Source organism: Trichosurus vulpecula, chromosome 8, assembly GCF_011100635.1.
Source record: "Trichosurus vulpecula isolate mTriVul1 chromosome 8, mTriVul1.pri, whole genome shotgun sequence".
Lineage (NCBI taxonomy): Eukaryota > Metazoa > Chordata > Mammalia > Diprotodontia > Phalangeridae > Trichosurus > Trichosurus vulpecula.
Window position 1 is genome coordinate 22,702,532 of NC_050580.1, and position 22,002 is coordinate 22,724,533.

A 22,002-nucleotide genomic window follows, 5' to 3' on the forward strand; every position below is an offset into this window, starting at 1 on the left:
CTGAGGCAATAATATGCTACAAAGATGAGCAAGGCTTAGGGCTATCTCTTGGGAAAGGTAAGCGGCTACTTGCAAAATTCTTCATGCTTCTGAGTACCTTTAGGAATTGTGGGTCACCATAGTCATAGGATAGTTGGACTTAGGGCTGGAAAGGATCTTAGCGATCCAAATCCTTCATTTTCCAGATGAGGAAACTGAGCACAGAGAGATTGAGTGACTTGCCCAAAGTCACACAGTTGGTAAGCTGGGATTCAGAACCCTGACTTCAAGCACAATGTTCTTTCTGCTTTCTTGACCTAGGTCGGATACCATCAGGAGGTGGGATGGGGGTAAAGAGTAAGGGGCAGGGAGCAGGTTAGGAAGCCATGCCCTAATTTGCCAAAGCTATTCATTCTTGACTCTTTCTTTTGAAGCAGGTCATGTTGGAGGATCTTCCAGGAGCATCATTAGGATGTTTAAAGGCTTGCTAGTGACTAAGGGACATGTGGCAAGTGGTGACTTTGGTCTGACAAAGGTTGTAACAAGGAAGCACTCCCAGGCATCTTCCCTTCTTCCTTCCACTCAAGAGGCTCGAAAAGTAAGGAAGGAACTTGGAGGCAAGAGGTCACAGAGCTAGAAGGTAACAGTGTGGTCATTTCCAATGAGAAGGGAAGACTCTCTATGTGGCCTAGAACCTGCAGTGGCTCATGGGCTCTTGAAGGGGCTGACCCATGAATGAATGTTATCAAGAGACATTGATGGACTATACACATAGAATTTAGGCTCCTTGATGGCTCTGAGGTTCCTCATTCAATTTGGAGCTAGTCGGGATCTCACAGGTCATTAGCTTCAGTTCTGCCATTTTAGACATGAGGACAGAGACTGTTTTTCATTCTGTCTCTGAATCCCCCTTAGACAGTGTGCCTAACACACAGTAGGTGCTTAATGAATAAATACCTGTGGGACTGAAATGGGCCTGCTATTTTCCAAACAGCCAAGTGCATATTAAAATGCTAGCCTTGGCTGAGTCAGTGGTAACATAAATCATGCATGCCCAGTGCCCAGCCCCCAGTAATCACTTAAAAATATTTGTGGATGGATGGGCAGTTGGATGCCTGAGTGGGGCAACAACACAGCCACCTGTAAGTAAAGTAGAAACATTTCTGCTGGACACTTTGGAAAGAATAAAAGGAGGAATGTTTTGACAATGTCCCCCTCCCTCTTCTTTTCTGCCCTCTGATCTGGTTCTAAGGCAGATAGAGCTGGTTTACATTTTGATATCCTATCTTCTGGAGCACTTGGTCATCATCCTAATGACTGACATTTCAATGGTGCTTTAGGTTTGCAAGGTGCTTCCTTCACAAGTTTGTGAGGTAGATAGTGCAAGTATGGTTGTCTCCAGAACTGAGTTCTTCAAGTGGTTAAGGGTCATACAGTGATTAAGCTCTAAAGCTATAAACCAAACCCAAGTCTTTGGGTTCTAAGACTCATTTGAAGATGAACTTCTGCCTCTTACTACCACCCAATGAAATTTGATTCAATTCAACAAGCATTTATTAAGGACCTCCTCTGTGCCAGGCAGGGTGTAGGCAGTGGGCGATATCAAAATGCCCTGCTGTCCTAAGCTTACATTCTAGTGGGATAAGACAACACGTACACAAACAAAATCAATTCAACACACATACAACATAATTTCTGGGGACAGAGAGACCACAGATCTAATGTAAATGTGGTTTGTGAACAACAGAACAAGGATTCTATGGAGCACAATGGGAGGGTAGGGAAGAAGGAGCTAGGGACATTGGAGGAATGGGAATGATGCCATGGATGGTATGAGGGAACAAGAGGGTAATGGTTGGGCAAGGGTAACCCACCACTCAGCATCACAGGCATAGTTTTGGTGCTAAATAGATATCAAAATGACAATGCTTGATGGGCACAAAGACTTGCGGGTGCATTTTACTTCTGCTATGTATGCACATGACAATCCCTCCATGCCTTAGAAGTTCTACTTTGTGAGTTTTTGTGGCTTTAAACGTTCATCATCTGATAGCCAACCACTGGAAACTAGCAAGGCTCATCTTTGAACAATGAATGGGCACAGGGCTCCATATCAGGGCCATATTCACAGCCCTTCCAGCTTGATACATCCTGCTGGAGCTTGTGCTTCATTGGTTTTAAGAACTCAGGGTTACCTCTAGAACTCTTGGAGGCTCTTGGCTTTAACCTTTGACTTCCCTAATAAAAATAACACTTCATTTAGAGATCATAGAAGAGAGTTTGGTAGTAATTCTAATTCTCTCATGTAGAGATGAGGAAAGTAAGACTCAGAGAGGGGAAGTGATCAGCCCTAGGTGGTTGTTGAATTGTTTCAGTTTTGTCCAACTTTGTGATCCCCATTTGGGGCTTTCTTGGCAAAAATACTGGAGGGGTTTGCCATTTTCTTTTCCAGCTCAGATGAGGAAACTGAGGCAAAGAGGGTGAAGTGATTTGCCCAGGGTCACATAGTTAGTCTGAGACCAGATTTGAACTCAGGTCCTCTTGACTCCCAGATCTACACTCACCATCTAGCTGCCCTACAGAGGGACTAAGTGGAATTTGGACTCAGGCCTTCTAACTCTAAGTCCTAAGCCCATTCTGCCATACTATGCTGCTAGTCAGGCTTGCTTCCCCTTCCCCTCCCCCTCCCCCAAACAATATATAGATACAGATAGATAGATGGATTGATATAGACAGATATAGATAGAGCAGTATGTATTATCTGTATGGATATCTGCAAGGGTCATAGATAAGAGTGGGATACAGGAAAAGCACTGGATTTGGCATTAGTGAAGACTTGGATTCAAATCCCATCTTGAACACTTACTAGATATCAATCAGCAAACATTTATTAAGTACCTACTGTATGCTAGGCATGGTCCTGGGTGGGGTATGGGGCAAGATGCCAGACACTAAGATAAAATGAAGAGTCCTGCCCTCCAGGAGCTTACAATCTATCTGGGGAGATAATCATTACACTTTTAAGTAGATACAAAGCAACGCTAATGGATTTTTGAGCTCATCCCATTTGGGACTTCCCTCCAATCATCCCCATGGCAGCCCAGCTCTGGCTTGGCCCACTTTGTGACTCTTGTCCATGTTCATACCCACCACAAAGGCCTAGTTAAGTGCCTTTCTTGGGCCTGACCCTGTGTTCTCAAAGGTGATGCCAGCAAAACATTCCTTCTGACTGGTTCTACTATGCAGGAAAGGCTTTGAAAATGGTGCCAATGCCAGCCTGAGACCTTTTACCAAGGACCAGCCTTGCAGAGAACCTGTAGTCTGGCCAAAAGACTGGTCACTTGGTGATGAACTCTTTTTGGCCATGGACACTCATGTAATAAAGAAAAATAAATAGACGATAAAGAGCAATTTTGGTGGAGTTGAGAATAGTTAAGACACTATTAACCATGAGGTGGGGGATGTGATCATAGACAAATTCACCTCACCTTTCAGAGCCTCAGTTGCTCATCTGTAGTGTAGGGATGATGGTATCTAGCACCTACCTCTCAGGATCAAAATCAGATGATGTGCATCAAGCGTTTTGGAAACTTGAAAATGCTTTATCAGCCTTAAGAATTGTTAATGTGATAGCGAGAGGTGGCATAGCAGAGAACTGGCCTTGGAGTGGAGGAGACCTTGGCGGAGTGAACCTATCTTGGTGGCCCAGGAGGCTCTCTGAGAAGATGGAGCCTGGAGGGCAGGGGCTGACCTGCAACAGTGAGGCCGTAGGCTCTAACAATGACATAGCAGGCCCGGGTCAAAAATACGAGAAACTGTATAACCGCGAGTACACCCGGCGTGGCTGGGTCAGAGTGTCCAGGAGGCATTTTCTTAGTCTGCATCAACATGGCACAGAAGGGTGTGGTGGCCTTGTAGAAAATCCAGGGACATTCTCTGTTCCAAGCAGCCTACACACCCTTCTGAGCGGTCCAGGAATGTCCCTTCCATTACAGCCTGTCCTACTTTCTTCTTGTCTCAGAGGTGTCTAAATGGGCAGCCATGAGGACTGGGAGAGTTTGGAAAGCCGTGCTCCCTTTGGTCTGGTCAGTGGAACCCTAAACTTTGTGTATTAGTCTATCAACCCCACCACACACACATACGTACACACACCCCACACACATATACATACAGCACACATATACACACATTACATATACACGTACCACACACACACATATAACATACATATACACACACCATACACAACACACATAAATACACACATACCATACATGTATACACATACACATACCACACAATGCCCACATTTACACATATCATACATATATACCACATACATGTACCACGTACATGGATATACACAACACATACACACATACATACACCATATACATAACACATACACCACACACACATATACACATATCACACACACACATACACGAGCACACACCCACACACACACCCCAGCATTTCTTTCCTCCCCAGATTAATTGCATTAAAGTCTTTAGCCAGAGCAGCAGATCTGTTCTATTCTTTGCTCTTAAGCCCTGCCCTGTTCTCTGTGACCAACAAGGCTGGCTGGCTTTTTTTAAAACCGTAGCAGTTTATTGCCACAAAATCCAGGGCTAGATAGAGTTTCTAAAGTCAGCAAGCATGACTCAGGTTTGGAACTCTTCCAGGCCTAGGAAAGAATAAAAACGTCCCTGCTTCTCTTCCTAGTTGGGTGCATAAACAAACCTAAGCCCCCGAAAAGACAGGTATTAGGAGTCTTTCCTGGGCTGACTGAATCTGGATAGAATGAAGCATATTTGGGACAGACAATGGCTTCCCAAGACACTTTAATTCTGACCCAGAAAGTTCCCCTGGGCATTGGCCAGAGATTTTCCATTTAATTGACCCTGTCATCAGAGCAACCTTCCCTATGCCCATCCCCCATCCCATCAATCACCTCATATCTCCTTTGCATATTTTTTGCATATGTTTATTTCTGTACAAGTCACCTCCCCCACCAGAAGGTGAGCTCCTTGAGGGCACTGAATGGTCTGTTTTTGTCTTTGAATCCATGTTGACAGACATTATGCATCTCCTTTGTGCCCCAGCCAGGTGTGGACCTCAGTATTCTCAAGTACTTTGAATGATCACCTGCTGGGAATCCCCTGCATCTAGGAGAGTTCCTGGCATACAACAGGCACTTAATAAATGCTCACAGATTGATTGGTTGGTTAACTGAAATGAGCCCAAGTAAAGAGAAGCAAGGCAGCTACTTAAAACTTTCACATGACTCACAGTCTAGGCCACTTGGGATTTATTTTAAAATGAAGGCCAGACAATGAATTAATTAGCACCCCCAAACTGGTCCTATACTGTCAGTAACTCAGAGCTCAGGCACTAACAGGCAGCTTTCCAGTTGGAAGGGGTGCTGAGGCTGTCTGGTCTGACCTGGACCTGGCCTCCCTGTTCTGTCCCTACCCTGCTCCAGCTGCAGCTGGTATCAGGAACCTTTTTTTTTTTTTAAAATATATCATAGGCCCCATCTCAGCAGAATGTTTTTAAGTATATAAAATATATAGGATTACAATCAAGGAAACCAAAGATTAGTGAAAATGAAGATGTAATTATTTTTTCATCCAAGTACTAAGGGGCCCATGGATGACAGGTTAAGAACCCTTGATTTATATATTCCCTATCCAGTTCAGCATGGTATATCAAAGAATATTATCTTAGAGTCAGGAAGGATCTTGGGTTTGAATTCCAGGTTAAACACTTATTAGCTGTATAACTCAATGGGAAAGGTATTCCCTATATGTGATGAGGCCCTCCAGGTAGATAATATCATATTGACTCTATCAAGCCCCAGAACATTACAGGGATTCCTTAGTAAGGGTCATGACTGTTTGGCCTAATAAGCTATTCACATAAAACTAAGTGGATGAAAATGCCTATTCTCTAGACTAAGACATGCAATTGGATGTCTAATTAATTCATCTCATCACATGCACACACACACACACACACACACACACACACATACTTATTTATTCTCTGAGCACCTGGGTAGCCTTTGAGTTGTCTCTCTATACTCAACCCTTGCTCTCACTACATGACCAGAATGTATTTACTGATTCATCAGTTCCTCTGCACAGAACCATTGAAGAAAATCTATACAGAGAGTACGATCCTGTTCTCTGACTGTTTAGCAGTGTTTAGCACCACTAATATAGTAAGCATTTATTGAGTGCCGTTCAGTGCTGGGGATACAAAGATAGAAGACAACACTGGCTGGTTGCTCATCAATGGTTTAATATGCTCATAAAATATGCCTACATTTGATCTCTCTAATCAGTAAATGCTTGTTGGCAAGGACGTGGTCTTTTTATTTATTTTGGATCCCATTCGCTACCTAACATAACATATCTGCAATATCCTCACTTGCTAATATCTCCCACTTTGGTGGCTTTGGAAAATATTATGGTGGTTGGGGGTGGGGTGATGTCATCTGATAGCTGAGCAGATGACTGCTGTCCACTTGTGGTTATTCATTAGCACAGAGCCTTTGCACATAGTAAGCACTTAGTAAATATTTTATTCATCCATTCATTCAGGCACAAATATTACCACTGAAGGCATCCAGAAAGCATTGCTGACGATGACGAAGTCTTGGGCAAGAAACCTAGAGACCTTTAGGGCACAAGTGTTTTTTTTCATTATTGATGACGATTGAAAGTTTCAAAAGAGAAAGGGAGGTTTGGCAAGCCAAGAGCTGATTAAGAAGATGGTGCTTGGGAATGGGATTTGAATATCTGGACCCTGGTTTAAAAGATAGGAATGCTGGGTATCTGGTTGGGAATAGAGTATACTTGAGAAGAGCTGCTGAGAATGTATTTACCTAGCACCATAGAACGCTAATCAAAATAGCTTTCAGCTGAAAAGGAGGGAGAATAGGGAAAACTGCCTACATATGTCCAACAAGCTGGATACCACAGAGAGGAGCTATGGTGCTGGAAGAGTAGCAACAGACACCCCCACAATCCCCAAACTTACAGGAGACAAAACTGAAGGAAGGAGTCAAGAGTTAATCCCACAGCCTCAGAAATCTTTACCCTTATGTATCAAGTATGGCTTAAAAATCATGGTAAATTAGAGATCTTTGTTGACATCATTCCGACTTGACAGGATGAGATGTCCAACTGGTGTGGATGACCTGTATCATTCTTCATAATAATTTTCTTTACAAGCCACACTATAGGTGTACTTTACCTGAGTTGGGAAGTATGCATTGGTAATAGTGAGAAGGCTGGGGTGGGAGGGAAGGGGGCTGAAGTCCAGTGTGTATGTCCCATTTGTGACTAAGAAATGAAAGTCCTCCATAAACTGTAGACCGAACCAGCTGGGGGACATGAAGGTTGCTTCTAGTAGTTGGTAACAATATTTCCCACACTGAACATGTGATGTTACTTTCTCAAACTTTCTCATAAAGTACACATCGTTTTCTTGAAATCAGGACTGTCCTGGAAAACCTGTGAGGTCTGGTCCCAAGAAGAAACAGAAGGCTCCCTGTTCAAAAATAACTCCCTCACATATTTCAGGGACTAGGAACTGATTTAGGTTGACAAACTCCACTTTCAGAAGACACCTGGAGGGGTTGGGGGAAGGGGGAGGGAGTATATCGTTTGAACCTCAGCAAATCAGATCTACATAAGGTGAAAGGGAAATCAGAGTAGGTAGAGGGAAAGTGGAGAACTGTGCCAGGATAGGTCAGATTTCTTTTTTGTGACCCTCTTTTTGTGGGTTCCCCATGCCAGCTTCTTCTCTATCTTTATTATGGATCCTCATAGACTTTGCTGGAAACTGCCAACTCTTGGACCTGTTCCACCTTTTCCTTCTTCACCTCTCCTTCATCCCATCCTACAATGACGATGGCCTCCAGTATCCCAACATTGCCATCACAGTTTTATGATCCCAAGTTACTTTGTGCCCTAGGCATAACAAATATGCTGGTCCTAGTGTCCAACATGTAAGATCCCAAAGTGGGGAAATAGCATGGAATGAGTAGAAACAACACTGGATTTGGAGTCAGAGTACCTGTGTTCTCTGATGACAAAAGGTGGAGGTACTCAGTTTTGCTTTTTTTTTTTTTTGGCAGGGCAATTGGGGTTAAGTGACTTGCCCAAGGTCACACAGCTAGTAGGTGTGTCAAGTGTCTGAGGCCGGATTTGAATGCAGGTCCTCCTGACTCCAGGGCCAGTGCTCTACTCACTGTGCCACCTAGCTGCCCCGGTACTCAGTTTTTATTGTGCTGCTGTCTTCTTGACAAAAGAGAAAGGTATTTGGTCTGGAAATTACAAAACAAAAATGGTAAAGAGGGAAATGATACCTAAGAGAAGTTGGGGCTTAATGGAACACCTTCACTGAATTTAAGTCAATGGCTCAGATGAGCTACATCCTTGGGCACTGAAAGAACTGGTGAATATGACTACCGAACCACTGTTGATTGACCTTTGAAAAATCAGGGATACCTGAATGGAGAAAGACAAATGTGGTTGGGATTTTGAAAAAAGGGAAGGGAATGGTGCCTACAAACTATAGACCAATAAGCTTGAATTTGATTTTTAGCAAAATTATGGAATGTCATCCAAAGGATAGTTAATGAAAATCTAGAAAAGGAAGCAACAATCACAAGATGTCTTCATCAAGAATAGGTCATGCCAAACTAACCTGATTTAGTTTTTTTGAAGGGGTTATGGAACAAGTAAATCAGGAGATTATTAGCAAAGTATGACAAAGTCTCCCATGCCAGTCTTCTGGAAAAGATAAGAGAAATATCAGCTAGACGACAGAACAGTTAGGTGAACTGGGACTGGCTGAATGGTAGAACTCAAAGTGTATATATTAAGAGTTCCTTGTCAACTTGGAAGGAGCTATCTTTGCCCTCCAGTATTCCCGCCCTGAGCTATGTCTGCAGGCAAAACGTGGATGATTGCTCATTAGGTGTATTGTAGAAGAATTCTTGTTCAGATAAAGATTGGATTAAAATGACCAATGAATTTCCTTCCAAATCTGAGATTAAGCATCTCTTCTCCTATTGAGGCCAATAAAGGTTTTCATGAGGTAAAGAATTATGTCTAACATTGATACCATTTCATGTCTACTGCAGTTGATTTGCTCCATTTCTCATTGTTGCTCATTTGTCTTTATTGAGACCTAGTGCTAGCATTAGTGCTAACATTCAGTCAGAACTTGGCTAGCCAAGATAACATTTTTTTTTAAAAAAATGAATCAAATTGTTATTGTTTTTTTAACTTATATGAGTCTTGGTGTCCTAATCTGGACAATGAAGAAGATGGACTATTATGTTCCTCCCAGTTCTAAAGTTCTGTGCTTTCCTGCTTGGAATGAAGTGTTATTTGTTGACTCATGGATTTACTTCCTTTATATGCTTCATTGTTTTAAAGCAAAGACTATAATGACCAAATCTGACCTTGAAAAAGAGATATGAAAATGTACTTCCTTCCTTTCTGTCAAGAAGTGGGAGGCTAAGATTGTGGAACGCTGAACATGCTATTTGACTCAGTTGATGTGCAGATTAGGTTTACTGAGTTGCTTTTCGGCTTTTTAAAAAATACTTTATTATAAAGGATAATGGTTCTCTGGGTGGATGAGGGAGAGAGAGAGATACTCGGAGATGAAGGTGATGTAAAGGCAAGAAATTTCAACAATATTTTTAAAAGGAAAGATTAAAATCATATTTTTCCCAAATTAGTCACCAGACTCAGTTTTATTTTAAATTAATATTTATCTGTTTACTATTTTTATTGTCTAGTGTTTCTTCCCCTTTTAGAATGCTAAAAAATGGTTACTTTTCCCAGCAACTTGGAATGCCTCTTATTGGTGATGATAACAACAGTTGACATTTATGCAGCATTTTAGGGTTTGTACACATGCCAGTAGGCTAATCCCTTACCAGCTCTGGGATTCTCTCAGTGTGTTCATGGCTTCTTGGAAATCAGTACTTGCAACAATTCCACAAGGGGCTGCTAGGGTGCTCACTTCAGCTTTGGTAGGGGCCCACTAGTGACCTGAGCTTTCTGGGCTGTTGCAACATCCAACTCATTAGAATTGCCACAGGCACATGACTTGGGCAAAGCACTCAAAGGGGGCCACTACACCAAATGAATGAGAAAACAAAGGCAGCCGTGGGAGTCATGGGGCTCCTTTGGCACTTAAGTGTTCAAAATGAGTTTGGATCGTTTTAGAATTACTGACTCCTCGAATCTAGAATCAGAAGCAGTTTGATTCTGTCTCTTCAAGGATTTCTCTACAAAACAACAACACTAGGTTACAGGCTAGGATGGGATACATGAAAGATGGATTGTACAATATGCTGGCCAGATGGCTTCAACTTCGCAATTTGCAAGCAGAGTAAAAGACAACTATTTCTAGCCCAGGAACTAAATGAATTATATCTTCAATGAATAGAGCAAGTATAGGAGAAGAAACACCAGCCCTGGAGTCAGAGATCTGGGTTCAAAACTCACCATGGACACTTATTACCTGTGTGACCTCAGATAAGTCACTTAAATTCCCTCGGCCCTAAAATGATAGGGCTGGACCAGATACCATCGGAGATCCCTTTCAGCTCTAGTCTTTGGAGTCTAGAACCCTAAACAGAGTAGAGGAAAGTACACCTGATGGAGAGGTCTGGCTCTGACACTTACTGGCAGGAGGAATGACCTTTAGCAAGTCACGTAGTCTTCATGTCCCTCAGTTTCCTTATCTGGAAAATCGAGCTAACCATCCTTGTACTAAAACTCACTTCATAACCACTAAGCACAACGTTCTTGGAAAGCCTAGGAAATTGAAAATAGCCCTTCTGAATACAATCATGTTTACTACAACAGGCAGGTTTATGTCCATTCAAACAGAGCATCTCATCATTGTGGAAGCTGCAATATATTGCTTCAAGCGGCAGTAAATTTCTAGGCCTTTGATATCATGTTATATTTCAAAATATCTTGAGAGAAGAGTCATTGGCGATGCACCTATTATACACACATACCACATACTTAGACACACATTTTTCTTCATTTTTCTTTGATACATGGAGATAAAAACATGCTCTGTTGATGACAATACTTAGGTAAGTAGAATTCTAAAGGGGGTGGATAAGGCTTTAAAATATAACATGATGGCACAAAGTCTTATTCTTAAAAATCAAAAGGATAAGAATTTTATCCATTTGGGGGTAGAATAGGGAGGACTATATGGTAGAAATTTTGGAAGGACACAACACATAAGTCAAGGCTTTTTAGCATCACTTAGAGCAGCCTTCAGACAGGAACCATGTTCTCCCCAGGGGTCCAAGCAACTCTCTTAAGTACTTAGGGATGAGGCCTGGACTCTCTCAGGCATCCGGGGCACCATGGCAATGCATTTAGAGAATGCGTTGACTTGGGCACCGTGAAAGATGGAGACCACCCATATGGGAGTGGATATACTTTTTCATTTCCTCTTCAAATAAAAACAGATTAAAGGAGGAACCAAACATGGAACCATTTGATGATTAGATAAAGACACTCAAACAACAAGAAACACTAGGACTGATCCAAAAATAAATACCATACAGAGAGAAAAAAAAAATCTCAACAAAGGGTGGCGGAGACAAGATAGACTATAGCTGTCAAGAGGCGTAAAGTTATCAGGTTAAAAGAAGATGTGTTATACATTTTTCCATGATCAATATAGTTTAGCATTTTAGTGCAATGCCAACCTGCGCTTGTTATTTTAATGTTTGTTGTCAGCGATGAGATACATAAGTTTTGGGGTTTACCTTTAAAAATATGCTTCAGTAATTTCTTCCCCCTTTATTACCTTGTCATATGCTTGGCCTCTAATTCAGGTTAAAAGACAATAGCTCCTCTTAAATATAATACATTAGCAAACCAATTATTTATTTGTTAATCACTTGTGCAAAATTACGATTTTAAAAGCTGCATTTTGTGATTTAAAAATTTTTTCAATAATGATTGCAAAACATATTTGAAAATGGCATTTTTTTTCAGGCTAAGATTTCATAATTAGTTCAAATCAGAGTTCCAGAGCTCTCTTTACTGCTATGGAATAAGAAACAGAATGAGAAACAGAAACCCCTCCCCCTTTCAGCACATATCCCCTGTCCCCAGCTATTTGTTTATTTTTTCTCCTATGAAAATAGGTATTTTCCCCTTTGTTTGATTTTTAAATGAAAAGAAAATATTAATGTTCTGCTTCGAAGCAGCAGCAACAGAAAGAATCCCCCCCAGGAAATCAATGACAACATTCTCCTTAGAGAGGACAAAAAAAGTTTCAGGGACATTTGATTCAAAGGTAGCAGGGGAGTGGGGAGGAGCAGGGGGAGGAAGGTTGTTAGCATTATCAAATGCATTCTAGTCATGATGCATAAATTAATGCTACCAAGAGCATTAGAAAAAGTTAGTTAGAGAGGGTGTTAAAATTTAAAGGCAAGAAAGAAAAGGAAAAAAAGTGGGTATTTAAATCCCACCAGGATAAAAGAAATTGCACAAATACCTTCTTCAACATCTGATATATATTCGCCATCACTGAGCATTTCAGGGGTATTGGCTTTACGAACTGCATGATTTAAGTAAACAAGATGAGAATCTGAAAAATGGCCACTTTGGACAGATCAACAACACATTTCAATGTTATCACAGGTAAGTTTTTTTCTTTTGCAAAGAAGTTAATCCGACAAACAAGGCGTTGTAAGTAAAGCTTTTGTAAAGGATTAGATTGGCTTTTCTTCCATACCTTCATCATCCGACATATCGAGAACTTCATTCATCGTTTCTGGAACATTCATTTTGTGCTTCTCTGTGACGGTCTATCAGAGGGGGGAATAAAAACAAAACAAGAGTCACCTCCATGGTAGCCAAGCCAGATATCTCCATGAGGACATCCATGGCTGTGTAAGTGAATCAGATATTGCCTTAAGACCCAAGGTCATTCTTGTGTGGATGAGCAAGGTGGCGGTGACGATGGGGTGTTCTTTTGGCCATAGAGCTATGGCGAGACCTAGAAAAGCACTTGACTCGAGTAAATTAGATGAGATCAAAAGTTCTCCCTTTGAGTACAGGCCAATGGCCTGTAGGGAAAGGAAAAGGAAAGAGTTTGCTTACTGGGCAAGTGCAAAGACTCAACAGACTCCAGAGTGTTATTCTAAAACAGACGTTTTTAACTTGAGGTCTGTGAGCTTGTTTTGAAATATATAATATATATGTATATATATATATACATATAGAATATGTATATACATGCAAATATTCGCATATATAAAGGCAATTGAATACATGTGTATATATATGCATATATACACATATAAAGAGAACTGTATTTCAATATAATTGTTTTCCTTTGTGATCCTATGTATTTAAAAACATTCTGAAGAGTCCATAGCTTCACCAGATTGTCAAAGGGGTCCATGACTCAAAAGGTTAAGAAAGGCTCTTCTAAAAGAAAGACAGCTAAAGAGATAGGATTTTCCTTATACTGTCATGCCAAGGGACCATGCCCTTACAGCGCCTGGCTTCTAGCAGACCAAATAGCTAGTCATTATTAAGTATATTAAGGGTGTAGGTAGGCACCAGGTAGGCAAAAAAGCCTTTGGTTTCGTTTCCTCTTGCCTATATGTTTAATTCACTAGAATTAACCAAATATATATTCAAACAATGGATCAACAAGGATTTATGACGGCCCCCTTATGTGCCAGGAACTGTCCTAGGTTCTGGAGATACAAATACAAAAAAAAAAAAAACAGTCCGTACCTTCAGGGAGCTTACATTCTATCAGGGAGGGGTGAATTGAGAGTTACGCTTAGACTCAGAAAGACCTGGGTTCAAATCCTGTCTCTGACACTTTCCATTTATGTGAGCATGATCATGCCACTTAAGCTTTATCTCACTCAGGAAAATAATACCTGTGCTGCCTCCCTCCAAAGGGTTGGTATGAGGCTCAAATGAGATAATTTAGACAAAGTACTATGTGAAGATCAGGTTTTATATAGTTTTAAAGTCTATGTTTGCAGTTTTCAATTCAACAAAATGCTTTGTGTAAAGCTTTGTGTTATGGGTGCTTTAAAGATGTAATCTCTGTCCTCATCAATCAGCCAATAAGCATTTATTAAGCTCCTGTTGTGTGCCAGTCACTCATAGAACTGACAGGCTAGCCAAAAGGGAATGAGACATCTACACAAATTATTATGACAGTTATAATATGATAAATGCCTAGGAGCGGTCTGACAAAGGGGCACAGATTATTTCTGCCCTAGTCATCCTCTGGGTCACACTGCTCTTTCTACCTGCAGCTGAGGTAATGAATGCATTTTTCCAGATCACTGAACCCTCTGAAATCGAGTCCAGGGGAAATATCATACAGGGATTAGACCACTTAGTAAGTGCTGGTAACTCTTCCCTTGGCACTCATCTTCTAATATGGAAGCTGGTGAGTCATGCCACCTCTGGAGGTCAGAAGCATCCAGGGGCATTTGCTGCCATTACCGGTACTTGTGTTTTAATGGCTTAACTTTTCATTTATACAAATTGAGTTCCTTTTTAGAATACCACGACACTGAGGAACTAAATGGTGCTAGACAAGGAGTGTTCATCTTGAAACAAAATAACCTTGGACTGGATGCTAAGTACAGAACCCTGAGACAACTTTACTCCCCGGCATGATGAACATAATTATGAATAATACAATCATCATACTTAATTAAGGCATCATTTAGCCTCTGTTTAGCAAGTAATTGTAGAACATGTGTATCTTTGGCAGGTAAAGCAGAAAGGAAACACAACATGGGCTATGGACCTTTTAGTATGAAAACCACTGATTGTCGAGTAAATTCCAGAGTACTGTCTGATTTGCCAAATCAACATCCCTCTTGACAGCTGCCTGCCAAATTTCATAATTAGAGAAAAGGAATTCTTCCTGATCCCCCTCACTGCTAGTTCCTCCCATTTCAAGCTATCACATTTCACTAATTGGTATACATTTGTACGTATTAATTCTCTACCTGCCAAAGATACATGTGGTTCCAGAATTTATTAATTCTCCACTGATGAGGTATATATTATATGTCACTTGTCTCCTCCGTTAATTAGAATGTAGGCTCATTGCAAGTAGAGATTGTTTCATTCTTTGTTCTTGTATCCTTAGTACCTAGCACCATGCCAGGTACCTAGGAGGCACTTTTTGATTGATTTTGTTGACAGAAGCACCTTGAGGGCAGGATTGCTTTTTCTTTGTATCTCCAGTGTCTGGTACACAAATGCTTATTGATTGTTTAGGTTCCTGAAACATCTCTTGAGTTTGGCAAGTGTTGTAGTGGGGAAACTTTGGAAAGGACCCATTTAAAGGTCACTTTCAGCACTGGTGAGGCAGCTGAGTTGTGTTTCTCCCAGTTCTGATCTCCAGGTCCCCTCAGGCTGACTCCAGCCTTGCTGGGAGCTATGTAAGAAGTAAATGGGAGCCAAAACATAGGGTTGACCAGGAGGCATCCCAATTTGCAATGAACCCCAAGTATGATGAAGTAAGATTGAGTTCTAGTCTGCTGCTAATGGAGTGATGTGAGAATGGTGTGAGGAAGTAACTTAACTTTTCTGCAGCCCCTTCCTTTGTCATCATGAGTTAGCACAGTTTCTTAACAAATGCTTTTTCCCCTTCACTCAACAGTTGATTTTAATTTACTTATGTTAGTGACTTTTGGTTTATTTACACCATAATAACTTTCTAATACCCTGTTCTGCCTAGAATATTCCCTTGGAACAATTGGAAAACCAACTAATGCAACATCAAACTGAGCAACTGACTTCCAGAGAGCAAAATTCTTGGGGAAGGTGTAGAAGAGCAGTGAAAATGCCTAAATCCACTCAGCATCATTAAGGATTAAGATAACCATGGGAAAATGTAGCTAAACTTGAGGAATGGACAAAACTTGGGAGCTGACGAGTTGTCAGCATTCTTTCAGCCCTGACTACAAAGAGAACTCTTGGTTTTGGAGTCAAAGCATAACTGCTACCATAATATTGAGGAGAGCTGAACATGTGATGCACTCTAAGGCATTACAAAGTGCTTTCCACATGTGATCTCAAACAAATGCTTTTGCTTCTCTCCCTCTTCCCTCCCTCCCTCCTTCCCTCCCTCCCTCTCTTTTCTTCCTTCCTTCCTTCCTTCCTTCCTTCCTTCCTTCCTTCCTTCCTTCCTTCCTTCCTTCCTTCCTTCCTTCCTTCCTTCCTTCCTTCCCATTTGACAGTGCTAACCACCTCCTCCATCTGCCTACAGCTGAGGTAATGAATGCATTTTGGGTTTTTCTGACTTTAATCTTGACTGGTTCTCTTCCTTCCTCTCTGACTGTTCCTTTCTAATCTCCACAATCTTATCTTGTATGTCCTGTCCCCTATATGTGGGAGCTTCTCTCTCTGTCTCTCTGTCTCTGTCTCAGTCTGTGTCTCTGTCTCTGTCTCTCTCTGTCTCTCTGTCTCTCTCTCTCTCTCTCTCTCTCTCTCTCTCTCTCTCTCTCTCTCTCTCTCTCTCCTCTCTTTCTCTCTCCCTTTCTCTCTTCCTCCCTCCCTTGATGATCTCTCATGGATTCAATCATTTCATCAATAATTCTATCGTTAATTGTATTGAAATTTGTCTTGTTACTTGTCTCTGATGACTTTGGAAGAAAGAATGAGGTTGATGACTTTGTACAACTCTGCCTCACCTAAATTGAATTCACACGTGTCAAGACATCATCCCCGTGATGTCCTTGGTCCTCTTTGAAAACAAAAGACAAACGATAAGAAAAAGCATTTGTGTAGCACTCAGTACGTGCTAGGCACTGTGCTCAGTGTTGATTCACAAAATCACAAAATTTTGGAGTTGGAAGGGATGTCAGTGGCCACCTAAGGCAGTCTATACATGAAAGGAATGCTCACCACATGGCATCCAGCCTTACTTGAAGACCTAAAAAGAGGGGGAATTCACCCATTTCCTAGGCAGCCCATTCCATGCTGGGACAGCTCTCATTTTTAGAAAGCTTTTCCTGACATCAAGCCTAAATTTGCCTCATTGCACGTTCTACCCATTGCTTCTGATTCTTCCTTATGGGGCCAAACAAAACCAGTTGAATCCATCTTGGGCATGGCAGCCCTCTAGCTACTTGAAGATAACTTTTATGTTTCTCTCTTCCTTGACCCCTCTCCCCTGCCCTGAGTCTTTTCTTCTCTAGGATAATTATCCCTAGTTCTTTCAGCTAACCCTTATATGAAACAGACTTAAGATCCTTCACTCTGTTGTTGATTCTCTCCAAGGCACCTTTCAGAAACTCCCACCTCTTTGCAGTGCTAGCCACCAAATCGAAATGTCCAGCCCTCATTTCTGTCCAGTTCTACTCTCCAACTGTCTGATAGACGTCTCCACCTGGATGTCCACTAGGGGCAGGGACTGGACTTGGGTGATTTCAGTGGGACAAGGGATTCCCAGGTGACAATAGTTATTCTACCAATTCAGGTTGGCACCTTCTCTTCAACTTGGTCTTAGTCTTAGAGAGTTACCTAAAACACTGAAAAATTAAATGACTAGGTCAGGGTCATTACTGTGTCAGAGACTAGGCTTGAACCTATGGCTTCCTGGCTATAAGGCCAGCTCTCTATCTACCATCCATGCTGTCTCCCAGATGTGGGAAAGTCATCTCAAAATCAGTGTCCAAAATGGAACTCATCACCTTGGCTTCCTAACTCCACCTCCATTTCTCATATCCCCAGTGTTGTTGAGGGCACCAGTATTTTTCTTGTCCCTCAAGTTTGCAAACCTGGCATCATCTTTAACTCTTCACTCTGACTCGCTTCCCACGGTCCACCAGTTGTCAATGTCTTGTGTAATCTACCTTTGCAATGTCGAATCTTGAATTGTCATAATAACCTTTCAACCCCATTTGCCTGGGTTTTGTGATAGCCAGCTAATTTGTCAGTCAATAAGCATTTATTAAGCACCTACTATATGCCAGGCACTGTTAAGTGCTGGGGACACATAGGAAGGCAAAAGAGAGTCCCCCTAGCTACCTTTAAACCTCAGCTTTGGTGCCATCTCCTTCAGGACGTCTGTCCAGTTGTTTGTTCCCTCCTCCCTTTATCCTCAAATAACTTCAAATTTATTTGCATATACCCTGTTCTTATGTGTATGATATATTATATACAGATATATTAGATATATATCTATACATTTCTCTATCTATCTATCTATCTATCTATCTATCTATCTATCTATCTATCTATTTATCTATCCATAGAATGTGAGCTTCTCCTGAGTGAGGAGGGGTGTCTTTTGCTTGTTAAAGTCTTTATATCCCCTGTGCCTAGCACAGTGCCAGGATATACTATAAGCATTTAAATGCTTATAGATGATTGATTAATGTCACCTATGCTAGACTAGCTTGAAGCGTCTCTGATGTATTCTTTCCATTAATAGTGATTGTGTCTGTCTTGGGTTTACACTCTTTGCCCAAACAGAAGTTCTTAACCTTTCTCGTGTCATGGACTTCCTTGGCAGTCTGGGGAAGTATATGGACCCCTCCTCACAATAATGTTTGTTGCCTACATTCATAACAGAAGGAAATGCTAAATCAGTTAAGAGGTGATTAGTATGTAAAGATGGAATTTTCCCCATCCAGGTTCACAGAACCTCTGACATGTCTTTACGGATGAGGGTCTCTGGACCCTTGCTTGTTAAGATCCCCTGCTCTAAATAAAGCAAAAGGCATCCTCGGCACTGATGGCCCTTTCCGTTGTATTCTAATGTCAAATCCCATCTTCTGGGAACATCAACAGTTCAACATCCTGGTCCAGAAAAAAAATCCATCAATTCTCTTGATGTCTGAGAGTGATGTGGTCCAGCTACCATGTACACTGCACTACTTTTCATCAGGGGGCCAGAGTCAGGCAGATTTTCCCCATCCCCTCTGGCTCTTGCAGCCAATCTGAGGCTCCTTCCCACTCCATTGGCTTCTATATTTGCCTCCCAGACACCAAAGAAACATCGGGGAATTTTGTGAGAGATGAGGTCATTAGGTAGAAACTGAAAGACATCTTTGTCTTTTATAAGCAGAATGGTGTCCTTGGGATCTGGTTCTGTTTCTTTGATGATTCTATTATGTCTGCCACATTTAAAGAGGAGCCATCCAAGGTCCAGATCAGGAGACTTCAGTTCTCCACCATTTTTAGAGAGTTAACATTTTTTTTTTGGTTATTTAAATTCCATATATCTTTCTCTAGCCCTCCAAAAAAGGCTATATGGCATAACTTCCCCTTTCAGGTGGAAGTGATTTCAAATTAACTTGAGAATTTTATGTCTTCCCTCGAGGGAGAGGAAGATATCCTAGAATGTCACAGCTTTGGGGGCAGGAGGGGTTGAAAATTTATGAACAATTATTGGCATTTATAATGGTGTTTTACATTTTACAAAACCTGCTGCATACATCACTGGCCAGTAGAAGAAACACTGAGTCAGAAAACCCATGTTTAGATCCTTCCTCTGACACTGACCATGTAACCTTGGGTAATTTGTTTAATTTCCCTGATCCTCAGTTTGCTCACCTGTCAAATTAGGGGTTGGACTAAATAAATAAATAAACTGGCCTTTGAGGCCCGTCTCACCTCAAGATCTACGGACCTGTGGTCCTGTGGTCATCTGAGCCCTCACAACCACCCCATGAGGTCAGTACTTCATGTTATAGGCTCCTTGGGTTTGAGTTGGAAGATACCTTAGAGAACATTCTAGCCCAACCCTCTCATTTGACAGGTGAGGAGCTTGATGCCCATCCAGGGGGGTAAGTGACCTGTCCAAGGTCATACTCATCTTTACAGATGAAGAAACTGAGGCTATGAAAAGTTAAGTTAGTTACTCATGACCACATGGTTAATGAGTGTTAGAAATGGGATTTGAACACAGGTCTGTCTGACTCTAAGTCCACCTTGCCACCCACCAAGCTCTTTAATACCAAATCAACATCTATGGAAAATAGTGTAGCCTAGCAGAATGTCTAAGGGCAGGACTACACATGACCATTTCTCTCCCAAAATTTCAAAACCTTAATTAAATAAAGGTGATTGGGAGCATTTACTTACGCTGCTCGTTCTTTATTACGACACATTGGATAGAACCTTCACCTGGGAGCCAGGAAGACCCAAATTTACTTCCTACCTTAGACTCTTACTATGTGATCCTGGGCAATTCACTTTGCCTCAGTTTCCTCCTCTGTCAAATGGGAAGAATAATGGAACCTCCCACCTAGGGCTGTTGCGAAGACCAAATGTTAAGATCTGTAAAGTGCTTTGCGAGCTCTCAGATGTTATAAAAATGTCAGCCATCGCTATTGTGCATTTATAGATCAGAAATGTGTTTTTGACCCAACCCTTAACCCTTTAGCCCGGTGCCCTCTTGGCAGACCATATATATCGATCACACCCAGTAACTGCGTCATGGTGAGCAGCCCAGGGCCCTCACGTGCTGCTGGCCTTGGCCACCTGTCCGATAGACAATAGTTACCCTTTGGTATTTCATGACTCAGCACTGGAGTCGGGCTTTCCAGAAGCCAGGGCTGAACTGGGAGGCTTTAGACCTTTGGCCGGGTCCTTGTCTCCCGGGCACTCTTTTGGCAAGGAGAGAGAGTTAATGAGTGCTGAGGACATGGAGAGATGCCCTTGGAGTCTGGCTCATTCCCTTGGGAAACTTCTAGCGACCACATTGCAGAGACATTTGTACAGAAGAGAGGGCCTTTAAAAAATGAAACCAATGCTGTGTGTGTGTGTGTGTGTGTGTGTGTGTGTGTGTGTGTGCGCGCGCGCGCGTGTGCTTCTATTTGTCTCTCCTTCCCTCTCTCTCTCTCTTCTCCCCTTCTCCCCCTCCTCCCTCCCCCCTTCTCTCTGTCTCTCCCTTTCTCCGTCTCTCTCTCCTCTCTCTTTCTCTTCCTCCCCCCTCTCCCTCATTCTCTCTCTCCCCTCCCTCCTTCCCTCCCTCCCTTCCTCTCTCTCTCTCTTTCTCTGTCTCTCTCTCCTCTTTCTTTCCTTCCCCCTCTCTCCCTCATTCTCTCTCTTCTCCCCCCTTCCTCCTTTCTCCCTCCCTTCTCTCTCTCTATCTCTCTCTTTCTCTGTCTCTCTCTCTCCTTCCCCCTCTCTCCCTCATTGTCTCTCCTCCCCCCCTCTCCCCTCTTTCTTTCCTTCCCCCTCTCTCCCTCATTCTCTCTCTCCTCCCCCTCCCTCCCTCTTTTCTTCCTTTCTCCCTCCCTTCTCTCTCTCTATCTCTCCCTTTCTCTGTCTCTCTGTCCTCTCTCTTTCTCTCCCTTCTTCTCCCCCCCATTAAATTTTCACAGAAAGGCCAACAGTCCTCTCATCCACTCTATGAGCCTTTTAAGCTCTTTCTCAATAAAGCCAAAGATTCATTGATTTGTGCAAGCTTGCTCTCCAGTTAGTAACAATTCAGGAGAAATCCAGCTCAGATATTCAGACCCCCAATGTAACAAACCTCCCTAACTCACTTCTTTCACTAGGTGCATGGGGGAGACTGGGTGGGAATAAGGGGGAGAGGAGGAATAACCTTTTACTCCTACTGACTGCCGTACTGTGCTGAGAGATTCTGTGAATATTGGCCCTTTTGATCCTCACAGCAACCCTGAGAGGGAGGTGCTATGGTCATCTCCATTTTATAGCTGAGGAAACTGAGGCAACCAGGGTTAAGTGACCTGCCCAAGGTCGCACAGCTTGTGTCTAAGGCACGTCTTCTTGTCTCCAGGCCCAGCACTTTGTGTACTGTGGTGCCACCAGCTGCCTCCCTCACTCCTCCTTTGGGAATGTGAGGGAGATAGATGGAATTAGTGTCTATGCAGATTTGGGTTTGTTTTGTTTTGTTCTAGTTTTTTTAACCAAATCTGTGACTTCCTTAGTAGGGAACAACTAGTAGGGAACTCACACAGCCACCATTTATTAAGCA

The 22,002-nt window shown here is 42.2% G+C and overlaps 1 protein-coding gene across 2 annotated transcripts in view; it reads right to left on the reverse strand.

The window, feature by feature from the left end:
• The window catches only part of ANK3 (ankyrin 3), a 275,643-nt gene that overhangs the window by 112,674 nt on the left and 140,967 nt on the right, over positions 1-22,002 (reverse strand). For both annotated transcript variants that reach the window (XM_036769578.1, XM_036769579.1), the window contains 2 exons: positions 12,790-12,862; positions 12,550-12,612 (listed from right to left, as the gene is read on the reverse strand). In XM_036769578.1, the coding sequence (XP_036625473.1) occupies positions 12,550-12,612; positions 12,790-12,862 (136 nt within the window). The remainder of the gene's footprint in view (positions 1-12,549; positions 12,613-12,789; positions 12,863-22,002) is intronic.